The sequence below is a fragment of the Candoia aspera genome, chromosome 1 (assembly GCF_035149785.1).
Source record: "Candoia aspera isolate rCanAsp1 chromosome 1, rCanAsp1.hap2, whole genome shotgun sequence".
NCBI lineage: Eukaryota > Metazoa > Chordata > Lepidosauria > Squamata > Boidae > Candoia > Candoia aspera.
The window spans coordinates 7,494,254-7,515,079 of NC_086153.1; the positions used below are offsets into that span (position 1 = coordinate 7,494,254).

A 20,826-nucleotide genomic window follows, 5' to 3' on the forward strand; every position below is an offset into this window, starting at 1 on the left:
TTCTGCCACCTCCATGCAACCTTTTACACCTCAGTTTCTCAACCAGGCTTCCGTGGCACCCTAGGGTTCCGCGAGAGGTCACTAAGGGTTCCCTGGGAGATCACAGTTTATCAAAAAAAATTATGTCAAATTCGGGCAACTTCACATGAAAGAAGTATGTCTCTTTGTTGTTGTTTATTCGTTTAGTCGTTTCCGACTCTTTGTGACTTCATGGACCAGCCCACGCCAGAGCTTCCTGTCGGTCGTCAACACCCCCAGCTCCCCCAAGGACGAGTCCGTCACCTCTAGAATATCATCCATCCACCTTGCCCTTGGTCGGCCCCTCTTCCTTTTGCCCTCCACTCTCCCTAGCATCAGCGTCTTCTCCAGGGTGTCCTGTCTTCTCATTATGTGGCCAAAGTAGTTCAGTTTTGCCTTTAATATCATTCCCTCAAGTGAGCAGTCTGGCTTGATTTCCTGGAGGATGGACTGGTTTGATCTTCTTGCAGTCCAAGGCACTCTCAGAATTTTCCTCCAACACCACAGTTCCAAAGCATCAATCTTCCTTCTCTCAGCCTTCCTTATGGTCCAGCTCTCGCAGCCATATGTTACTACGGGGAACACCGTTGCTTTAACTATGTGGACCTTTGTTGTCAGTGTGATGTCTTTGCTCTTAACTATTTTATCGAGATTTGTCATTGCTCTTCTCCCAAGGATTAAGCGTCTTCTGATTTCCTGGCTGCAGTCAGCATCTGCAGTAATCTTTGCACCTAGGAATACGAAGTCTTTCACTGCTTCTACATTTTCTCCCTCTATTTGCCAGTTATCCATCAAGCTGGTTGTCATAATTGGTTTTTTTGAGGTTTAGCTGCAAGCCAGCTTTTGCACTTTCTTCTTTCACCTTCATCATAAGGCTCCTCAGTTCCTCTTCGCTTTCAGCCATCAAAGTGGTATCATCTGCATATCTGAGATTGTTAATGTTTCTTCCAGCGATTTTAACTCCAGCCTTGGATTCCTCAAGCCCAGCATGTCGCATGATGTGTTCTGCGTACAAGTTGAATAGGTAGGGTGAGAGTATACAGCCCTGCCGTACTCCTTTCCCAATCTTAAACCAGTCTGTTGTTCCGTGGTCTGTTCTTACTGTTGCCACTTGGTCGTTATACAAATTCCTCAGGAGGCAGACAAGATGACTTGGTATCCCCATACCACTAAGAACTTGCCACAATTTGTTATGGTCCACACAGTCAAAGGCTTTAGAATAGTCAATAAAACAGAAATAGATGTTTTTCTGAAACTCCCTGGCTTTTTCCATTATCCAGCGGATATTGGCAATTTGGTCCCTAGTTCCTCTGCCTTTTCTAAACCCAGCTTGTACATCTGGCAATTCTCGCTCCATGAATTGCTGAAGTCTACCTTGCAGGATCTTGAGCATTACCTTACTGGCATGTGAAATGAGTGCCACTGTTCGATAGTTTGAACATTCTTTAGTGTTTCCCTTTTTTGGTATGGGGATATAAGTTGATTTTTTCCAGTCTGATGGCCATTCTTGTGTTTTCCAAATTTGCTGGCATATAGCATGCATTACCTTGACAGCATCATCTTGCAAGATTTTGAACAGTTCAGCTGGGATGCCGTCGTCTCCTGCTGCCTTGTTATTAGCAATGCTTCTTAAGGCCCACTCAACCTCACTCTTCAGGATGTCTGGCTCTAGCTCACTGACCACACCGTCAAAGCTATCCCATTGTTATCCTTCCTATACAGGTCTTCTGTATATTCTTGCCACCTTTTCTTGACCTCTTCTTCTTCTGTTAGGTCCTTGCCATCTTTGCTTTTGATCATACCCATTTTTGCCTGGAATTTACCTCCGATGTTTCAAATTTTCTGGAAGAGGTCTCTTGTCCTTCCTATTCTATTGTCTTCTTCCACTTCCGCGCATTGCTTGTTTAAAAATAATCCCTTATCTCTTCTGGCTAACCTCTGGAATTTTGCATTTAATTGGGCATATCTCCCCCTATCACTGTTGCCTTTTGCTTTCCTTCTTTCTTGGGCTACTTCTAGTGTCTCAGCAGACAGCCATTTTGCCTTCTTGGTTTTCTCTTTCTTTGGGATGTATTTTGTTGCCACCTCTTGAAGAATGTTGCGGACTTCTGTCCATAGTTCTTCCGGGACCCTATCTACTAAGTCCAGTCCCTTAAATCGATTCTTCACCTCCACTGCATATTCCTTAGGGATATTAGTGAGCTCATATCTAGCTGATCTGTGGGTCTTCCCTAATCTCTTTAGTCTGATCCTAAATTGTGCAAGAAGACGTTCGTGACCTGAACTACAGTCAGCTCCAGGTCTTGTTTTTACCAACTGTATAGATGTCCGCCACCTTTGGCTGCAAAGGATGTAGTCAATCTGATTTCGGTGTTGTCCATCTGGTGAAGTCCATGTATAAAGCCATCTCTTAGGTTGTTGGAAGAGAGTGTTTGTTATGCAGAGTGAGTTGTCTTGGCAAAATTCTATCAGCCTATGTCCTGCTTCGTTTTGTTCTCTCAGGCCATGCTTACCTGTAATTCCAGGTGTCATTTGACTGCCCACCTTAGCATTCCAGTCTCCTGTGATGAAAATAACATCTCTTTTAGGCGTGTTGTCCAGTAGGTGCTGCAGATCCTCATAGAACTGCTCTACTTCAGCTTCTTCAGCATCTGTGGTTGGGGCGTATATTTGGATCACTGTGTTGTGCTTGCCCTGAATTCGAATTTAGATCATTCTATCATTTTTTGGATTGTATCCAAGCACTGCTTTAGCCACTTTACGATTAAGAAATGAAGGCTACTCCATTTCTTCTGTGGTCCTCTTGTCCACAGTAGTAGATCTGGTGGTCATTTGATGTGTAGTGGCCCATTCCAGTCCATTTCAGTTCACTGACGCCCAAAATGTCTATCTTTAATCTTGACATCTCACCAATAACCACCTCCAATTTGCCCTGGCTCATAGATCTTACATTCCAGGTTCCAATGGTGTGTTGGTCCTTAGAACATCGGATTCGCCGTTCACCACCAGCACCGTCGGCCGCTAGCCGTTCTTTCGGCTTTGAGCTAGCTGCGTCATCACGTCTGGGGCTAGTTGAACTCATCCTCTGTTCCTCCCCAGTAGCATTTTGACCATCTTCCGACCTGGGGGGGGTCTCATCTTCCGATGGTATACCGACATATCTCTGGCTGTACTGATCCATTTAGTTTTCACGGCAAGAATACTGGGGTGGGTTGCCATTACCTTCCCCAGGGATCGCATTTAGTCTGACCTCTCTGTCATGACCTTCCCGTCTTGGGTGGCCCTTCACGGTTTAGCTCATGGCATCATTGAGGTGCTCAAGCTCCAGCACCACGACAAGGTAACGATCTCTTTACTTTCCGTTTAAAAACGCTGTAAGTGCATTTATCCAGGCCTACACATGAAACAAATACAATATTTGTAACTTCTGGCCTATCATTGAGCCTGAATGTGCAGGAGTTCCCCAAGGTCTGGAAAATATTTCAAGGGTTCCTCCAGGGTCAAAAAGTGGAGAAAGGCTGCTTTACACGTTGCCTTTCATTCTTTAAATTTCTCACTACTCTCTGTGGGATTTCCTTTCCAACAATCATGACTTTCAGAGTCTTCCCCTTCCCATCTATTCATTCTTCCTTCATGTATTAGTTTTGTGATGCAATACTTGTTCATTCCGTCTTGTAATTCACTTTTGTGTTCAATTCATGCTTGTTCAGCACCTCTTTGTTCTTGTCTTGAATGTCTTGCTTGACATCACACACTTGTTAACCACTCCATTCCCACTCCATTCAAATTACTTTATGTCTCTTGTGATGTACCTAACTCATATTTCCATGTAACTGGGTGGAAACACATTCCTGAATACAGCAATTTTTGCTTATTTGGGCAAATAATCTTTCCTCACCACTGGTCACTTAGCATATTCTAACTTTCTATCAGCATTTGCACATCATAAAATTTCTCCATACATTTTCTCATTGTACCGAAGTACAGGTAGTCCTTGCTTAACAACAGTAACTGGGACCAGAATTTCTGTCTTTAAGTAACGTGGATGTAAAGTGGAACATCACGTGACCATGCCACTTAGTGATGGCAGTTCTGGCATTTCCAGCTGCTGCTGTTAAGCGACTCCTGCGCCATCGTTAAGCACTACATCACATGGCCATTTGTGACCTCCTCCCAGCTTTCTTATTGACTTTGCTTGTTGGAAGCCGGCAGCAAAGGTCACAAATGGCGATCACATGACTGCGGGATCCTGCGACATCATAATTGTGAGATGGTTGCTGAGTGCGTGGATCATGTGACTGTGGGGATGCTGCAACAGCAGCAGCTACAAGGACCAGTCGTAAGTACCACTCAGTGCCGTCGTAAGTTCAAACAATTGCTAAACGAGTGGTCATTAAGTGAGGACTGTTGTTTATTCGTTTAGTTGCTTCCGACTCTTCGTGACTTCATGGACCAGCCCACGCCAGAGCTTCCTGTCGGTCGTCAACACCCCCAGCTCCCCCAGGGACGAGTCCGTCACCTCTAGAATATCATCCATCCACCTTGCCCTTGGTCGGCCCCTCTTCCTCTTGCCTTCCACTCTCCCTAGCATCAGCATCTTCTCCAGGGTGTCCTGTCTTCTCATTATGTGGCCAAAGTACTTCAGTTTTGTCTTTAATATCATTCCCTCCTTCAGCAAAGGATCGTTACCTTGTCGTGGTGCTGGAGCTTGAGCACCTCAATGATGCCATGAGCTAAACCGTGAAGGGCCACCCAAGACGGGAAGGTCATGACAGAGAGGTCAGACTAAATGCGATCCCTGGGGAAGGTAATGGCAACCCACCTCAGTATTCTTGCCATGAAAACTAAATGGATCAGTACAACCAGAGATATGTCGGTATACCATCGGAAGATGAGACCCCCAGGTCGGAAGATGGTCAAAATGCTACTGGGGAGGAACAGAGGATGAGCTCAACTAGCCCCAGACGTGATGACGCAGCTAGCTCAAAGCCGAAAGGACGGCTAGTGGCCGACGGTGCTGGTGGTGAACGGCGAATCCGATGTTCTAAGGATCAACACACCATCGGAACCTGGAATGTAAGATCTATGAGCCAGGGCAAATTGGATGTGGTTATTGGTGAGATGTCAAGATTAAAGATAGACATTCTGGGCGTCAGTGAACTGAAATGGACTGGAATGGGCCACTTCACATCAAATGACCACCAGATCTACTACTGCGGACAAGAGGACCACAGAAGAAATGGAGTAGCCTTCATAATTAATAGTAAAGTGGCTAAAGCAGTGCTTGGATACAACCCAAAAAACGACAGAATGATCTCAATTCGAATTCAGGGCAAGCCATCTAACATCACAGTGATCCAAATATACGCCCCAACCACAAATGCTGAAGAAGCTGAAGTAGAGCAGTTCTATGAGGATCTGCAGCACCTACTGGACAACACGCCTAAAAGAGATGTTATTTTCATCACAGGAGACTGGAATGCTAAGGTGGGCAGTCAAATGACACCTCGAATTACAGGTAAGTATGGCCTAGGAGAACAAAATGAAGCAGGACACAGGCTGATAGAATTTTGCCAAGACAATTCACTCTGCATAACAAACACTCTCTTCCAACAACCTAAGAGACGGCTTTATACATGGACTTCACCAGATGGACAACACCGAAATCAGATTGATTACATCCTTTGCAGCCAAAGGTGGCGGACATCTGTACAGTCGGTAAAAACAAGGCCTGGAGCTGACTGTAGTTCAGGTCACGAACGTCTTCTTGCACAATTTAGGATCAGACTAAAGAGATTAGGGAAGACCCACAGATCAGCTAGATATGAGCTCACTAATATTCCTAAGGAATATGCAGTGGAGGTGAAGAATAGATTTAAGGGACTGGACTTAGTAGATAGGGTCCCGGAAGAACTCTGGACAGAAGTTGGCAGCATTGTTCAGGAGGCGGCAATAAAACACATCCCAAAGAAAGAGAAAACCAAGAAGGCAAAATGGCTGTCTGCTGAGACACTAGAAGTAGCCCAAGAAAGAAGGAAAGCAAAAGGCAACAGTGATAGGGGGAGATATGCCCAATTAAATGCAAAATTCCAGAGGTTAGCCAGAAGAGATAAGGAATTATTTTTAAACAAGCAATGCGCAGAAGTGGAAGAAGACAATAGAATAGGAAGGACAAGAGACCTCTTCCAGAAAATTAGAAACATTGGAGGTAAATTCCAGGCAAAAATGGGTATGATCAAAAACAAAGATGGCAAGGACCTAACAGAAGAAGAAGAGATCAAGAAAAGGTGGCAAGAATATACAGAAGACCTGTATAGGAAGGATAACAATATCGGGGATAGCTTTGACGGTGTGGTCAGTGAGCTAGAGCCAGACATCCTGAAGAGTGAGGTTGAGTGGGCCTTAAGAAGCATTGCTAATAACAAGGCAACAGGAGACGACGGCATCCCAGCTGAACTGTTCAAAATCTTGCAAGATGATGCTGTCAAGGTAATGCATGCTATATGCCAGCAAATTTGGAAAACACAAGAATGGCCATCAGACTGGAAAAAATCAACTTATATCCCCATACCAAAAAAGGGAAACACTAAAGAATGTTCAAACTATCGAACAGTGGCACTCATTTCACATGCCAGTAAGGTAATGCTCAAGATCCTGCAAGGTAGACTTCAGCAGTTCATGGAGCGAGAATTGCCAGATGTACAAGCTGGGTTTAGAAAAGGCAGAGGAACTAGAGACCAAATTGCCAATATCCGCTGGATAATGGAAAAAGCCAGGGAGTTTCAGAAAAACATCTATTTCTGTTTTATTGACTATTCTAAAGCCTTTGACTGTGTGGACCATAACAAATTGTGGCAAGTTCTTAGTGGTATGGGGATACCAAGTCATCTTGTATGCCTCCTGAAGAATCTGTATAACGACCAAGTAGCAACAGTAAGAACAGACCACGGAACAACAGACTGGTTTAAGATTGGGAAAGGAGTACGGCAGGGCTGTATACTCTCACCCTACCTATTCAACTTGTATGCAGAACACATCATGCGACAAGCTGGGCTTGAGGAATCCAAGGCTGGAGTTAAAATCTCTGGAAGAAACATTAACAATCTCAGATATGCAGATGATACCACTTTGATGGCTGAAAGTGAAGAGGAACTGAGGAGCCTTATGATGAAGGTGAAAGAAGAAAGTGCAAAAGCTGGCTTGCAGCTAAACCTCAAAAAAACCAAGATTATGGCAACCAGCTTGATTGATAACTGGCAAATAGAGGGAGAAAATGTAGAAGCAGTGAAAGACTTTGTATTCCTAGGTGCAAAGATTACTGCAGATGCTGACTGCAGTCAGGAAATCAGAAGACGCTTAATCCTTGGAAGAAGAGCAATGACAAATCTCGATAAAATAGTTAAGAGCAGAGACATCACACTGACAACAAAGGCCCGCATAGTTAAAGCAATGGTGTTCCCTGTAGTAACATATGGCTGCGAGAGCTGGACCATAAGGAAGGCTGAGCGAAGGAAGATCGATGCTTTTGAACTGTGGTGTTGGAGGAAAATTCTGAGAGTGCCCTGGACTGCAAGAAGATCCAACCAGTCCATCCTCCAGGAAATAAAGCCAGACTGCTCACTTGAGGGAATGATATTAAAGGCAAAACTGAAATACTTTGGCCACATAATGAGAAGACAGGACACCCTGGAGAAGATGCTGATGCTAGGGAGAGTGGAAGGCAAAAGGAAGAGGGGCCGACCAAGGGCAAGATGGATGGATGATATTCTAGAGGTGACGGACTCGTCCCTGGGGGAGCTGGGGGTGTTGACGACCGACAGGAAGCTCTGGCGTGGGCTGGTCCATGAAGTCACGAAGAGTCGGAAGCGACTAAACGAATAAACAACAACATCATTCCCTCAAGTGAGCAGTCTGGCTTGATTTCCTGGAGGATGGACTGGTTTGATCTTCTTGCAGTCCAAGGCACTCTCAGAATTTTCCTCCAACACCACAGTTCCAAAGCATCTATCTTCCTTCTCTCAGCCTTCCTTATGGTCCAGCTCTCGCAGCCATATGTTACTACGGGGAACACCGTTGCTTTAACTATGCGGCCCTTTGTTGTCAGTGTGATGTCTCTGCTCTTAACTATTTTATCGAGATTTGTCATTGCTCTTCTCCCAAGGATTAAGCGTCTTCTGATTTCCTGACTGCAGTCAGCATCTGCAGTAATCTTCGCACCTAGAAATACAAAGTCTTTCACTGCTTCTACATTTTCTCCCTCTATTTGCCAGTTATCAATCAAGCTGGCTGCCATAATCTCGGTTTTTTGAGGTTTAGCTGCAAGCCAGCTTTTGCACTTTCTTCTTTCACCTTCATCATAAGGCTCCTCAGTTCCTCTTCGCTTTCAGCCATCAAAGTGGTATCATCTGCATATCCGAGATTGTTAATGTTTCTTCCAGCAATTTTAACTCCAGCCTTGGATTCCTCAAGGCCAGCTTGTCGCATGATGTGTTCTGCATACAAGCTGAATAGGTAGGGTGAGGACTACCTGTACTCAAATTAATCCATTCGCTAACCACTAAAATGAATTCCAGTGGAGGCAATTTCCTTGAATCCTATGAGTTTGCAATCTGTAGAACGTTATCCATCATACTATACAATGATTCATTTTGAAAAATTAGGATTTATAGCGGCATGCAGAGCTTGTTTCACCTGAACAATGGAAGGGAACTCAGGACACTTCTTGATCCTTAGAAGTTGTTAGATATGTTTCCCTTCTTTTCCTTGTTGCAGTGGCTGAGTGTGTCCAAAAAGCATCATTCAAAAGAAGGCGATTACCTTTGCAACCTAGGAAGAAACATGGATCACCTGGCTTCGTTCAGCAGTAAGTAATGTTAACTCTGGGGTTGCAAAAAACTCTTTGGAAGCAAGAATGTAATTTAAGCTATGTTAAATAGATTAAATTAGTAGGTATTGAGCATTAGACTATGTGACTTGGTGAAGTCAGGAGACATGTATATGAGGCACAACATCCTTCTGTTGTGGAACAATCTTAACTGTGGAGGTTGTGGGTTCTCTGCCTCTCAAGGTTTTAAGAAGAGGTCAACCCTCCTTAAATGCTACTGGGATTGTTGTAGAATTTCCAGCTGGCATGCCTTTGGTTTATATTGCCTCCTCTTAAGGATGGAATAATTGATTTTCCAGAAAATTGCAGAGAGTTGGACTAGCCACTGGTGTTCTACAGTTCTGTGGTTCAACTTTTTTACCAGTGAAACAGATCTGCTCCTCTACTTTCTGTGAAAAAGGGCAGAGGCCAGACATCTTCTAGCTTAACTTGCAAATTCTTACTTTCAAAAAATGCCTTAAAACTGAGTTAAGATATGAACAAAGCTACCGTTTAAATAGTAGTCCTATTAATCTAGTGTAGCGAAAACAACTAACAGTATGATGGCATCTTAACCACTAAACATATTTTATTATGATATATACCAAAGGCATGCCAGCTGGAAATTTTACAAATGTTAATCCCAGTAGCAGGATGTGGAGAGTTGGCTTAAGCTTCATCAAACTCAGGTCCCCTTTATCAAGATTCACGGAATATTATTATAAATGTCAGAGCGAAGATGAAGATAGGTGCATCTTTAGACAGCATGTTGACTCAAATAAACTAACCATAAATAGCAGCTACCAGAGATACCCCATATTGTCAGAATTATACTGTATAAATAGGAAGTTCAGCCTTTCCATCTGCTTAAATAAATAAATAAAGCCACTATTGATTAGGGCAGCATTTCTCAACCTTGGCAACTTTAAGATAGGTGGACTTCATTTCCCAGAATTCCCCAGCCAGCTATGCTATGAGAGGTCGCTAGGGGTTCCCTGGGAGATCACGATTTATTTTAAAAATTATTTCAAATTTGGGCAACTTCACAGGGAAGAGGTAAGTTTCATTCTTTATTTTTAGTTTAAAAACACTGTTAATGCACCTATACAGGCCTACCCATGAAACCAATATAATAATTTTGTAACTTCCAGCCTCTATTTGAGCCTGAAAAATATTTCAAGGGTTCCTCCAGGGTCAGAAGGTTGAGAAAGGCTGATTGTCACCATTTGCTACCTGGGCTAAGAGCAGACCCAAGCGTGATTCACAGCAAGGAATGAAAAGGTTAAACCTTTACACGCTGTGGTCCTCCTGATGTCTCCCTTAACCCCAGCTGGCAGGTGGAACAAAAAATAAATAAATATTTATTTATTTATCAGACTTGTCACCGCCCATCTCCTCTCACCAGAGGAAATGTCCTCCTCCCCCCAATACTGTTGCCTATCTAAAAGTTGCCATTTTCTCATAGAGGAATTTTAAAGGGGGAGTCCAGTGTCAAGTCTGTAAGAGGGAATTCTACCTGACTAAGGGCAAAGGTTTCTCGTCTCGTTACATGTGTTAAGAAACATAATGATGCTGTGTAATTATCACTCATTACTGCTGTCTTGAATGGTCACTTAACTGAATGGTGGAAGACTGTGCAGCTTGCATTTCTTAGTCACTGGATTCCCACTCTCGGCATTTCCCTCAAGACCTGGTGATGTCATCCCGCCTGGGGGTCTTTGGGACCGGGGGACATTCTTAGATGGCTCCACTATGACTGACATTCTTGCTCTCTCCGCAGAGTTCGTATATTTTAACATTTTTCTGATAATGTTCTTTTCTAATAATCACTTCTATCTTTTTATAATGATTGTTCTTCCATTTGCTATTTTATCTCGTTGTATGCTGCCCAGAGTCGCTTTGTGTGAGATGGGTGGCCATACAAATGTGATGAATAAATAAATAAAATAAATTTCCCCCTCTGTAAACATGTACCAGCCTGTTCAAGCAGAAACGTCAAGCCTTTGCTGAAGGGAATGCTTGTCCATGAAACTATCTACTACCATAATGAATTGGGTAGCAATTAAGGTCCTTCCTTGCACCTTAAAGACTTCCATTTCTCTGAGATCACTTCTGTAAATGTCACTCCTGCACTTGCAGTGAATGGATTTTTCACATCCAGTTTAATAACCCACTGAAACGCGCACAGTTGATGTATTAATTTCAGAATACAGGTAGTCCTCACTTAACAACCACAATTGGGACCAGAATTTCAGTTGCTAAGCAAAGTGGTCATTAAGTGAATCTGACCTGATTTTACGACCTTTTTTGCGACAGCCATTAAGCGAATTGCCATGGGCACTAAGTGAACCACGTGGTTGTTAAGCGAATCAAGTGGTTCCCCATTGATTTTGCTTGCCAGAAGCCAGCCGGGAAGGTAGAAAATGGCGATCAGGTGACCATGGGACGCTGCGATGGTCATAAATGTGAACTGGTTGCCAAGTGCCCAAATCGTGATCACATGACCGGGGGGACGCTGCCACAGTCATAAGCATGAGGACCAGTTGCAAGTCTTTTTTCAGCACCATCGTAAGTCCAAACCGTCACTAAACAAATGGTTGTTAAGCGAGGACTACCAGTATGTATAATTATGAAGTAAGAGACTGCAGAACTTTAGCTGTGTTTCTTGTAATGACTGACCCTTAGTTAGCATCTGGGTTTCAAACATGTACATACCCATCCTTCTGTTGATGGGGAAGAAAGGAGTTGGCTAAAAGGAGCCTACCCCTTATTTTTAAGATACCTATTGGTCTTGCTCCTTCACAGGTGACCCTTTTGACAAGCCACCATGCCGAGGGTGTTCCTCTTACCTTGCAGAGCCGTACATTAAATGCGCAGAATGCGGCCCACCTCCTTTTTTGCTGTGCTTGCAGGTAAATTATATTTACAAGGGGAGAGGACAGGATGCGAGGAGGATCAAGTTGCCAAGTTCATGGGGGCAGATCAGATCCCTTGGCCGCTGGGTCTCCTTTTTATTCCATAGCTGGACCTGGCTTGTTCAGCGGCACCCACAAGCAAAGAGAGACAAGAATTTTCTTCTTTCTTCCAGAAGACACTCCTTGTCAATTTGGGACATTGATCCTAATCACCTGTTTTGTAAGGGAGTGGGGTTGGCCCCCAAGCTTTACTCTGGGTGCGTTATTCCTTGAAGTTTTTATTAATGCCAGTAAAAGGAAAGTGCTTGCTGAAAATGTTTCTGGAAATAATGGTGATGACAGAACACCTTTATTTATGATGAAATGGTATTGGTGGGAAAGGAAGGCTGGGACCCTGCATGCTATGATTCCTCAAAACTGCCTGAACCAAGAAAGAAGAAAAATAACTTTGTTTTCCAGTGCTTCACAAGAGGATTTGAGTATAAGAAACATCAGAGTGACCATTCCTATGAAATAATGGTAAATAAGTATATTTAATTATAATATTATAATAATGTTCTAATTATCTCTCTTGCTTTTATCAGTTACTGTCATCAGTCTTTATGAGATATGACCCATCAGTACAGGTGCAGGGAATTTGTATGTTTAGGTCTACCCTTTTAAATGATTACTTCACTCACTGAAAGCTTGGGAATGATACGATGCCAGTACCAAAGAAACTGGGAATGGGATTTTCAAAATTCCTTTGGAGGGTTCACAGACAAAATGGGCCTGAGTGGCCTCCTCCTAATTTTCCATCCCTTGTTTTTCTAGAGAGCAAACACATGCTGCTTCATTTGGTAGTGTGCCACTGAATTTCAGTAGTTTAATTTAGCAGAACTACAGAGAAGGAGCTGAGAACTGTGGGTTGCCCCCACCAGTATTAAAAGATGTAATAAACCCTTTTTTTCCCCCAGTTGGGTGCACTCCAGGTAACGTTGATTTCAACCAACTTCCACAACCCCTAGTTAATATGCCTAATTGGGAGAATCTGAACGAAATACTACTCATGTAATGTTTTTGTTCACATAGAGTTTGAATCAGAAAATGCATTTGTTAATAATCTGTCATGCAGAACAAGTACATTTTCCAACCCATTAACACTTCGAAAACAAGTTTTGCTTTATTTGAATCACTCATGCCATGTTCCCTCTGGGACTAGCCGGCCCACGGATAAGTTAGCAAGAAATTCTTTGTTAACATTCTATAACAATGCTTCATAGCTGACAATAATTATAGCTTGAGTAAAGTTTACTTCGTGTGGCATATTTAAAATTCTTGTGGGGTGCTGTTGGAACTCTTAAACTGTCAGTATATAAGCAGCAGTTTGCAGTTTTATCCCCAGTGACAAAAGTACTGATTTGACTATTCTGTATGTTAAATCTGTCAGTCAGCAACTAACTTATTATCTGTAATCCGCCCACAGTCATCGTGTACAAGATGGGCAGCAGAGAAGTTTGATAAACTAGTGACACTGTAATCTCGCTATCAGATTTTTTTGAGGGGCACTGTGGGCAAATATGGATACCATTTTCAACGCCTGCAGGTGTGAGAAAAAAGGAAATTTACCTGTCCCCTCTTGAATAACTTCAAAATTAAATAAAGCAACCTGTGTTCTTCTGATTATAATTTTAAAACGGTGTCAATAATATCAACTCAAATCACTCAGCCATTTCATTTAAGCACGCTGAACTTTGTAGTTAACATTCTCATTTACATTGTAGGCCTGCATATTGTTTTTTTTAAGGTTCTTCACTCTGTAGAACAGGAGGTGAGGAGAGACTTCTTTCTTGAAGGTTCTACTTCATTTTTTATTAGAATCCCAATGTCCACCAACCAGAGCCAAGTACACAAAGCACAGAATTAAATATTAAGGTGCCTCTGAGCAGCTTTTAAGCCCTAGAACTGAACCAAACTTCTATCTCCTGGGCTTTCTTCATTTTAGGAGCCTAATTTAGGTGGGAGGAAGCAATCCAATTACTACTGTTAAACAGGATTTTGAAAACCCTTGGCAATTTATTGGGGTCCACCCAGACATCTGCAAGTAGATTGCAGCATAGTGAAACTGCCCAAAATACCATTTCTTCTGGGAATCTGTGACACCAAATACAGAAGTTATAATCACCCTTCATTCTCCCACTAGAACATCAGGTCTGTGGTTTAGGGGTCAATGTTATATCCTGACTTCCATTACTAATTTTTTAATGTTTTAAAAAGTATTATGAATATACATGTTGCTGATGCTCTGCCCTTTGGAGATAACCACCATTGTTCCAAATGCAGGATGGGAGTAAGAGCCACAAAATTAAAAGCATGAGATAAGAAAAAGAAAAAGAAATGGCTAAAAATAGTTTACATTAACACAACTCTGAACATCTTTATTTTTTATAGTAATTTTATTAAAGACTACAATTTACAACAATAAAAACTAACACAAGCTAAAAAAAAAAGAAAAGAAAAGAATAAAAAGAAAAAATAGATGGTGCAGAAAAGAAAAAAAATAGAAAAACAGAAAGAAAAATAGAAAAGAAAGAAAAAAATAAGAATATAGTAAATGAAAAGAAATATGTAAAGAAGTGAATTTCCCCTTTCATCACAAGTATAAACAATTTTAGTAACTTATCACCTTCTCTTAAAATACAAGGAATGGTCTCTTCTTCCCATATCCCATCTGTTATCTATAAACAAATCCTTAAAGCCTCGTCATTTCAGTGCTGATGTCAGCAAAAGTCCATTAAGGATTACCAGAGATAACAACATATCTATTTTAGCTTTGATCAAATAAACCAACTTTATATTCCTTCCTTCTAACAATCTTGCTTTTTAGTCCCTTCAAATAATGTCCTAGAACTTGATTTCTTTTCATTTTTTTTCTTTGTCCCTTCTTGCAAAATTCTTCAGAGCTTTAACAAACTTCTTTTGTAAATCCAGTATAGGAAAATTATCCAGGCCACTCTCTTGGTTTGTTATTTGTATATCCCTTTTAATATTAAGACATCAGCTGGTTTCTTTTGTATGTCCAGTGTAACATCTTTCTCCGTGTCATTCTTGTAGCCTGTCAATTTTAAATCCACTTTCAAATCAGTCTCAATCACGTCAGGTGAAACTTGTTCCTCTTTCATAACGTCTTTTAAACACAGTCTATCTATAGAGGCAGACACTTTTAAAATTAACTTCTGGGTCCATTGTTCAAAAATATCCTCCAATATGTCCAATGTTAGAATATGTCGCTTCATTCTGTATTTGTTAGTCAAGTTTGAATGCTCTTGTCCTTTAATTGTAATCTTTAGTTCCTTCTAGTTCCCTCTAGTATCCAATTTTTAAAGTCTTACTATGTTTTTTTAAAGAATTCAAAACAAAAGCATTTTCCCACAATTCCAAAACCTTATTTCAAATTTATCTGTACCCTTTGTCCATTTGTAACTTTCTAAAATCAAAGTTTTAAGCACCCGTTTGCTATTTATTCCAGGGAAAAAAATTAAGTCCTTAAACTTGTGTTTAAAACTGCTTTTGCTAAGGATTGAAGTCATCCGGTGCTGTAAAACGTGTCAGTCCGAAGGTCCCTAATAGCTGAAAAGCAGTTAACGAGCAATTTCTAAAAGTGATTAGAAAAGGAAGTATGCGAACCCAGTGTCCTTTCAAAGGCGCTGACCATGGTTTGAGCAAGATGGCTATTCTCTCGTCTACCAGAGCTCTCAACCCGCTGGAGATTGCTGTCTTGTGGTCTCCTCCTGAGGAGCAGCTGTCTGGGGCGCTTGCGGCAATCTCAATTCCTCTCCTTGTCCGGTGAGGAATTACAAAGAACTGGTCTGCTCTTCACCTCTTAATTCTGCCACAGTCATTGACTCTGCTTTTTGCGGAGCTCTCTTCAATTTGCCATTTCTTCCCCAGAAGCCCTGAATATTTTTATTCTTGCAAACCATCCTTACTATACTTCCACCTTCTCCTTAGGTAAAGGTAAAGTTTTCCCTTGACATTAAGTCCAGTCATGTCCGACTCTAGGGGGCGGTGCTCATCTCCGTTTCAAAGCCGAAGAGCCGGCGTTTGTCCGTAGACAGTTCCGTGGTCATGTGGCCGGCATGACACGGAACGCCGTTACCTGCCCGCCGAAGCGGTACCTATTAATCTACTCACATTTGCATGTTTTCAAACTGCTAGGTTGGCAGGAGCTGGGACTAGCAACAGGAGCTCACCCCGTCACGCGGATTCGAACCACCGACCTTCCAATCGGCAAGCTCAGCAGCTCAGCGGTTTAACCCGCAGCACCACCACGTCCCACCATCTCCTTACACCTGTTCAAACATTGCCTTTTGTTCTTTATGCGTCCTTTCTGAAGATCTCACAACTTCTCAACCACAACTTTTTTTAGTCTTCTCCTTCCTTTCCATCCTTTTCATTTTCATATTCCTTTTTGTGTGTGTGTGTTTTAGTTTAGTGACTGCAGTTGGTTCCGAAGACTTGGTTGTTAAGTGAAATGGTCGCTAAATGAACACATAGAGAGGGAGAGAGAGAGACCCTGCAATTCGGATAAAGTTCTACAGTCCTGTGCCTGACCCATTTTTCCCCCCTCGCAGGGCAGAGAGATTGCTTAAAGAAGCAATTTCTTCCTGAGCAGCTTTTCTAAAAACTGCCAACTCCAAGTTAACAACCTTTGTCCTATGATCTTAATTAGCTGATTAGAAGTCTCCCAAGCTCACAGATGCTACTTGAAACTGACCAGAACTTAATCAGTTTTACACTGAAGGCTTTTGTTGTGGTAAATGCCTGTATTGGTTGGAAAATGAATTTTTTATTACCATTTATTACTGTCACATTTGCAAATGGTTAGCATTTGAGGCTGTTGCTAAACGAGGACTCTGTGTGTGTGTTAGTGTATATGAAGAATGAGGGGCCCAAAAGGAAGGAGAAGACTAAAAAAAGTATGTATGTGTATATGAGGGAGAGAGAGAGGATCAAAACCTTGTGTGGTAGATAAATCTCACAAGTTCTCATGACATTTCATGAGATTTGAGCCATTAAAAATGAGTTAAATGTTTTCCTTTAAAAAAAAACTCTTCTGTCACCTGTGATTACTGCACATATCACACAATGTTGCCCATCATATGAAAAGATTGCAGACCTTTCGGGTAGAACAGAACCTGTCCCAAAATCGAAAAACAAAACAGAACAAGTTCTGCTTATTCCATCCGGTTAAAAATGAATCTTGTGAGAAAATGGGTGAAATTGACTAAAAGTCCTTATCTCTGTGCTACAATGATTGGGATTCCATGCTGCTGCTTTGTGGGAATAAGTGGCATATTTCTGCAGCTAGAACTCCCAACATCTGCATTGATAAGATACCAACTTTTAGTTGCCTGGAAGAGGTTGGGATCCAAGGAGTTATTGTCATGTCTCATTTATCTCTCTGTATGTGTGTTTGTCCGTCTGTGTGTTTGTGTGTGTGTTTAATGTGGCTATACTGACACAGACATATTTAGTGGAAGTGCAAATAAAAGTCCTGCCTATGGGGGTTTCCAGAAAAGTTAGTGGGATTTCAGCAGCCTACACAATTGCCATCCAAAATGATTTCTTTTGATCCTTGCTCCCCACTGCAGACCTCTAACTTCCCTGTCCTTGATCCTACTTGGACAGCTCAAGAAGAAATGGCCCTTCTGGAAGCAGTGATGGATTGTGGCTTTGGAAATTGGTGAGAGTTGGTGCGGGTTAACCAGTTGCATCTGGTTGGGGAGTCTTCCAGATGTCAGTGGATAGGCAGTCGGAATGATCATAAGGATGGGGCTAGCAGGCAAGGGTATTCTGGTAGTGACTGGCCGAAGGAGATTTGGTGGGGGTCAGGGGTGACAGCTCTCAAGGAAGGCAACATCAGTGTATGGTACTGATAATCACCTTCCAGCATCCTGTGCTGTACTTCGAGGCCTGGTAATCAGGAGTCCAGAAACCCTGGCTTCCAGCTGCTGCTATTTAATGCACAGTCAGTCTGTAATAAATTTAACCATGAATGAGAGGGCTGGCCTTGCTTGCATTACTGAAACCAAAACATTTCATTTCTGAATCAACAGATTCTGCACACCGCTAGTCATCACAATTTTTATGAGCCAAGCATGTCATCGGTCCTATTTCTTGCCCTCTTACAGGCAGGATGTTGCCAACCAGATGAGTGTGAAGACGAAAGAAGAATGTGAAAAGCATTACATGAAGCATTTCATCAATAACCCCCTTTTTGCCTCCTCCTTATTACATCTGAAGCAGACGGAGGAGAAGCAGCACACCAGCTTAGCAATTCCGTTTTATGGTAAGTGCCAGTCACAAAGGAAGATGAAAAGATTTCCTGTTCTTTTCTTCTGGGTTTGAAGATCAGGCTTTAAGGACAGGGATGGGGTCATTAGAGACAAATTAAATGCCAATGTCCCTAACCTGGTTTTTCCAGGTGCTTTGAGATGATCTCTGCCAGAAATCTCGGCCACATTGGCTTGGAATTTTGGGAGTTACAGGCCTAACTAGGTGGTACCTAATGAAGTAACTCAGTCCGACCTATTTGGAGAATCGTCGAAGGGAAGTTCATTGGGCTGCCTTCAAAAACACTTGGAAGCTACAGCTGGTCCAGAATGCCACAAGTGCAAATAGTCATGGGCACATTGCAGTCTGCTCATGCAACATCTCTTCAGCTGCATGAGTAACCTCTAGGCTTTTGGAGATAATTCAAGGTTCTTGTTGTCATGTATAAAGCATGGGGTCTGGATATTTCCCAGACTGCGTCTCCAACTATATCTGCCTACCCCATGGGATTTGATAGATTTGGGTCCTGTCTGTTAAACTGTCACATTATGGGACCCAGGGGGTGGGCCTTCTCTGCAATGGCACTTGCCCTCTGGAGCAGCATTCCCCCTGAGGTCATATGGCCTGACTCTGCTCTCTTTCAAGAGACATTTAAAGTCCTGGTTCTTGGCACAATCACTGGGCTGGGGCATTGTGTGAACCAGCTATAGATTGCTGTGTCTGTCTGATCATTGTGTTTTTTCCCCCCGTTTTTATTACTGCCTTTTAATTATATTGTTTGCTTTTAACTCCCCGTAAGCTGAGTTGCATGCAGGTGGGCAACTATAGAAATTGAAATTGTAAATTAATAAATTATAGGAAACCTCAGCAAACAATTAACAAAATAATTTTTCCTTTATCCAAAAGTCAGTTTTCCTCTACATCAGTGTTTCTTAACTATGGCAACTTTAATATGTCTGGATTTCAACTCTCAGAATTCCCCAGCCAGCATGGGAATTGAAGTCCACACATCTTAAAGTTGCCAAGGTTGAGAAACACTGCTCTATGTTACTTTTAGTAAGCTTTGGAAGTTGTGAAGGTGGAGCTTTTATTTTTAATTACTTTTTTTTTTAGCATCTGAAGATCCTCCCCGACCTACCTTTGATTCTGTTCTCTCAAGAGATATGGCAGGATACATGCCAGCAAGGGCAGATTTCATTGAGGTAAGAATGTCTCTGGGCTTACTTTTGTTTTTCCTATTTTTAATTTATATGCATGTACGTATATACATGAGAGCCAGTATGATGTAGTGGTGAAGGCGCCAGGCTAGAAACCGGGAGACCATGACTTCTAGTCCCACCTTAGGCATGAAAGCCGGCTGGGTGACCTTGGGCCAGTCGCGCTCTCTCAGCCCAAGAGCCAATCAGGCGTGTTAGGAGAGTTCTAGTCCCGCCTTAGGCATGAAAGCCGGCTGGGTGACCTTGGGCCAGTCCCTCTCTCTCAGCCCAGCTCACCTCACAGGGTTGTTGTTGTGGGGAGAATAGGAGGAGGAAGGAGTATTAGGTATGTTCACTGCCTTGAGTTATTTATAAAAAATAAAGGCAGGATAGAAAATAAAATAAAAAAATGAATAAAATTACAATCTTATTGTCCCTCCTCCCTCTTAAACCTTTTGCAGATCCCCTCATCCCCTCATTTAATCCACATCTTTCTTAATCTTCAAATCCATAAATCATCCATTCATTTTTTCTTCTTTCAGCAAAAAGTCCAGATAAGGTTTCCAGTCTTTCAAAAAAAAAAAATTTGTTGTGTGTTCTCTGACCAAACAGGTCAGTTTTACCATTTTTGCAAATTCTGACATTTTCACCATCCATTCCTCCACTGTGGGAGTTTCATTATTCTTCCACTAATTTTGATGCCACTTTTTGCCAGATTTTGTTTTAGAGTCTGGAAATGTTTGGTTAAAACCTGGCAATTTTATCTAATTATTTTATGATTTCTCCATGAGAGCTGTTGATTGTTATTATGATATTGTACAAATGGTTCAGTTTATTGACTGACTGTTACCAGTGGACTGCAGGCTGGGTGATTTGTTTCTAGGTTATTTTTTATTTATGATCATAGACCATTAATAAATTTGCTTTTGTCAACTACCTTGGGGCTTTGCTGAAGGACGTTATATAAGGCTTTTCAATGAATAATGGAAAATCAACAACTTATGGTCCCTTCCATATACATAACTAATCTTTGCCCATAGTTGCACTCAATATCATGCAGTAGAAGCCCGTGGCCATGCCAGAGAGATGCCACTCATTCCGTGGGGCTTTCTCCACTTCTTGTCCTTTAGCTCCTGATCCCAAAAATATCAGAGCAGATGATGGAAAGGCTACAGGAATGACATTTTGAGACTTACTGTAAAATGTTAGAACACAGCATTTTCCCACAGTGTAATCACTGCTTAGAACCAGCAGGGGGAGGATAAAGCATGCTTAAGGCAAAGAGACATAGTAGATACAGCTGGTATGATGTCCTTTACCAGATATATAAAATTTCTATTATTTGCAAGTGCTAATAAGACAGGTTTCTCCAATGTTTTGCTACTATGACTCTCTGGAATGATAAATGAATTTGTGTGGATTCGGCCCTAACCCTCACCAGATTAACATTTCATTGCAGTTAGGGTTGGACAAGAAATAAATATATTACTTACTTCTAATAACCTGTTCCTAATTAGTA

The 20,826-nt window shown here is 42.0% G+C and overlaps 1 protein-coding gene across 5 annotated transcripts in view; it reads left to right on the top strand.

The window, feature by feature from the left end:
- TADA2A (transcriptional adaptor 2A) overlaps positions 1-20,826 on the top strand; it is a 40,857-nt gene that overhangs the window by 1,214 nt on the left and 18,817 nt on the right. The window contains exons 2-7 of one of the 5 annotated variants that reach the window (XM_063296757.1): positions 8,791-8,881; positions 11,687-11,793; positions 12,256-12,315; positions 17,430-17,521; positions 17,970-18,127; positions 19,225-19,313. In XM_063296757.1, coding sequence (XP_063152827.1) covers positions 8,857-8,881; positions 11,687-11,793; positions 12,256-12,315; positions 17,430-17,521; positions 17,970-18,127; positions 19,225-19,313 — 531 coding nt within the window. In that variant the 5' untranslated portion in view covers positions 8,791-8,856. Of the gene's footprint in view, positions 1-8,594; positions 8,882-11,686; positions 11,794-12,255; positions 12,316-17,429; positions 17,522-17,969; positions 18,128-19,224; positions 19,314-20,826 lie in introns of those variants that run through there. The other 4 variants (XM_063296759.1, XM_063296758.1, XM_063296755.1 and 1 more) reach the window with 4 other exon arrangements.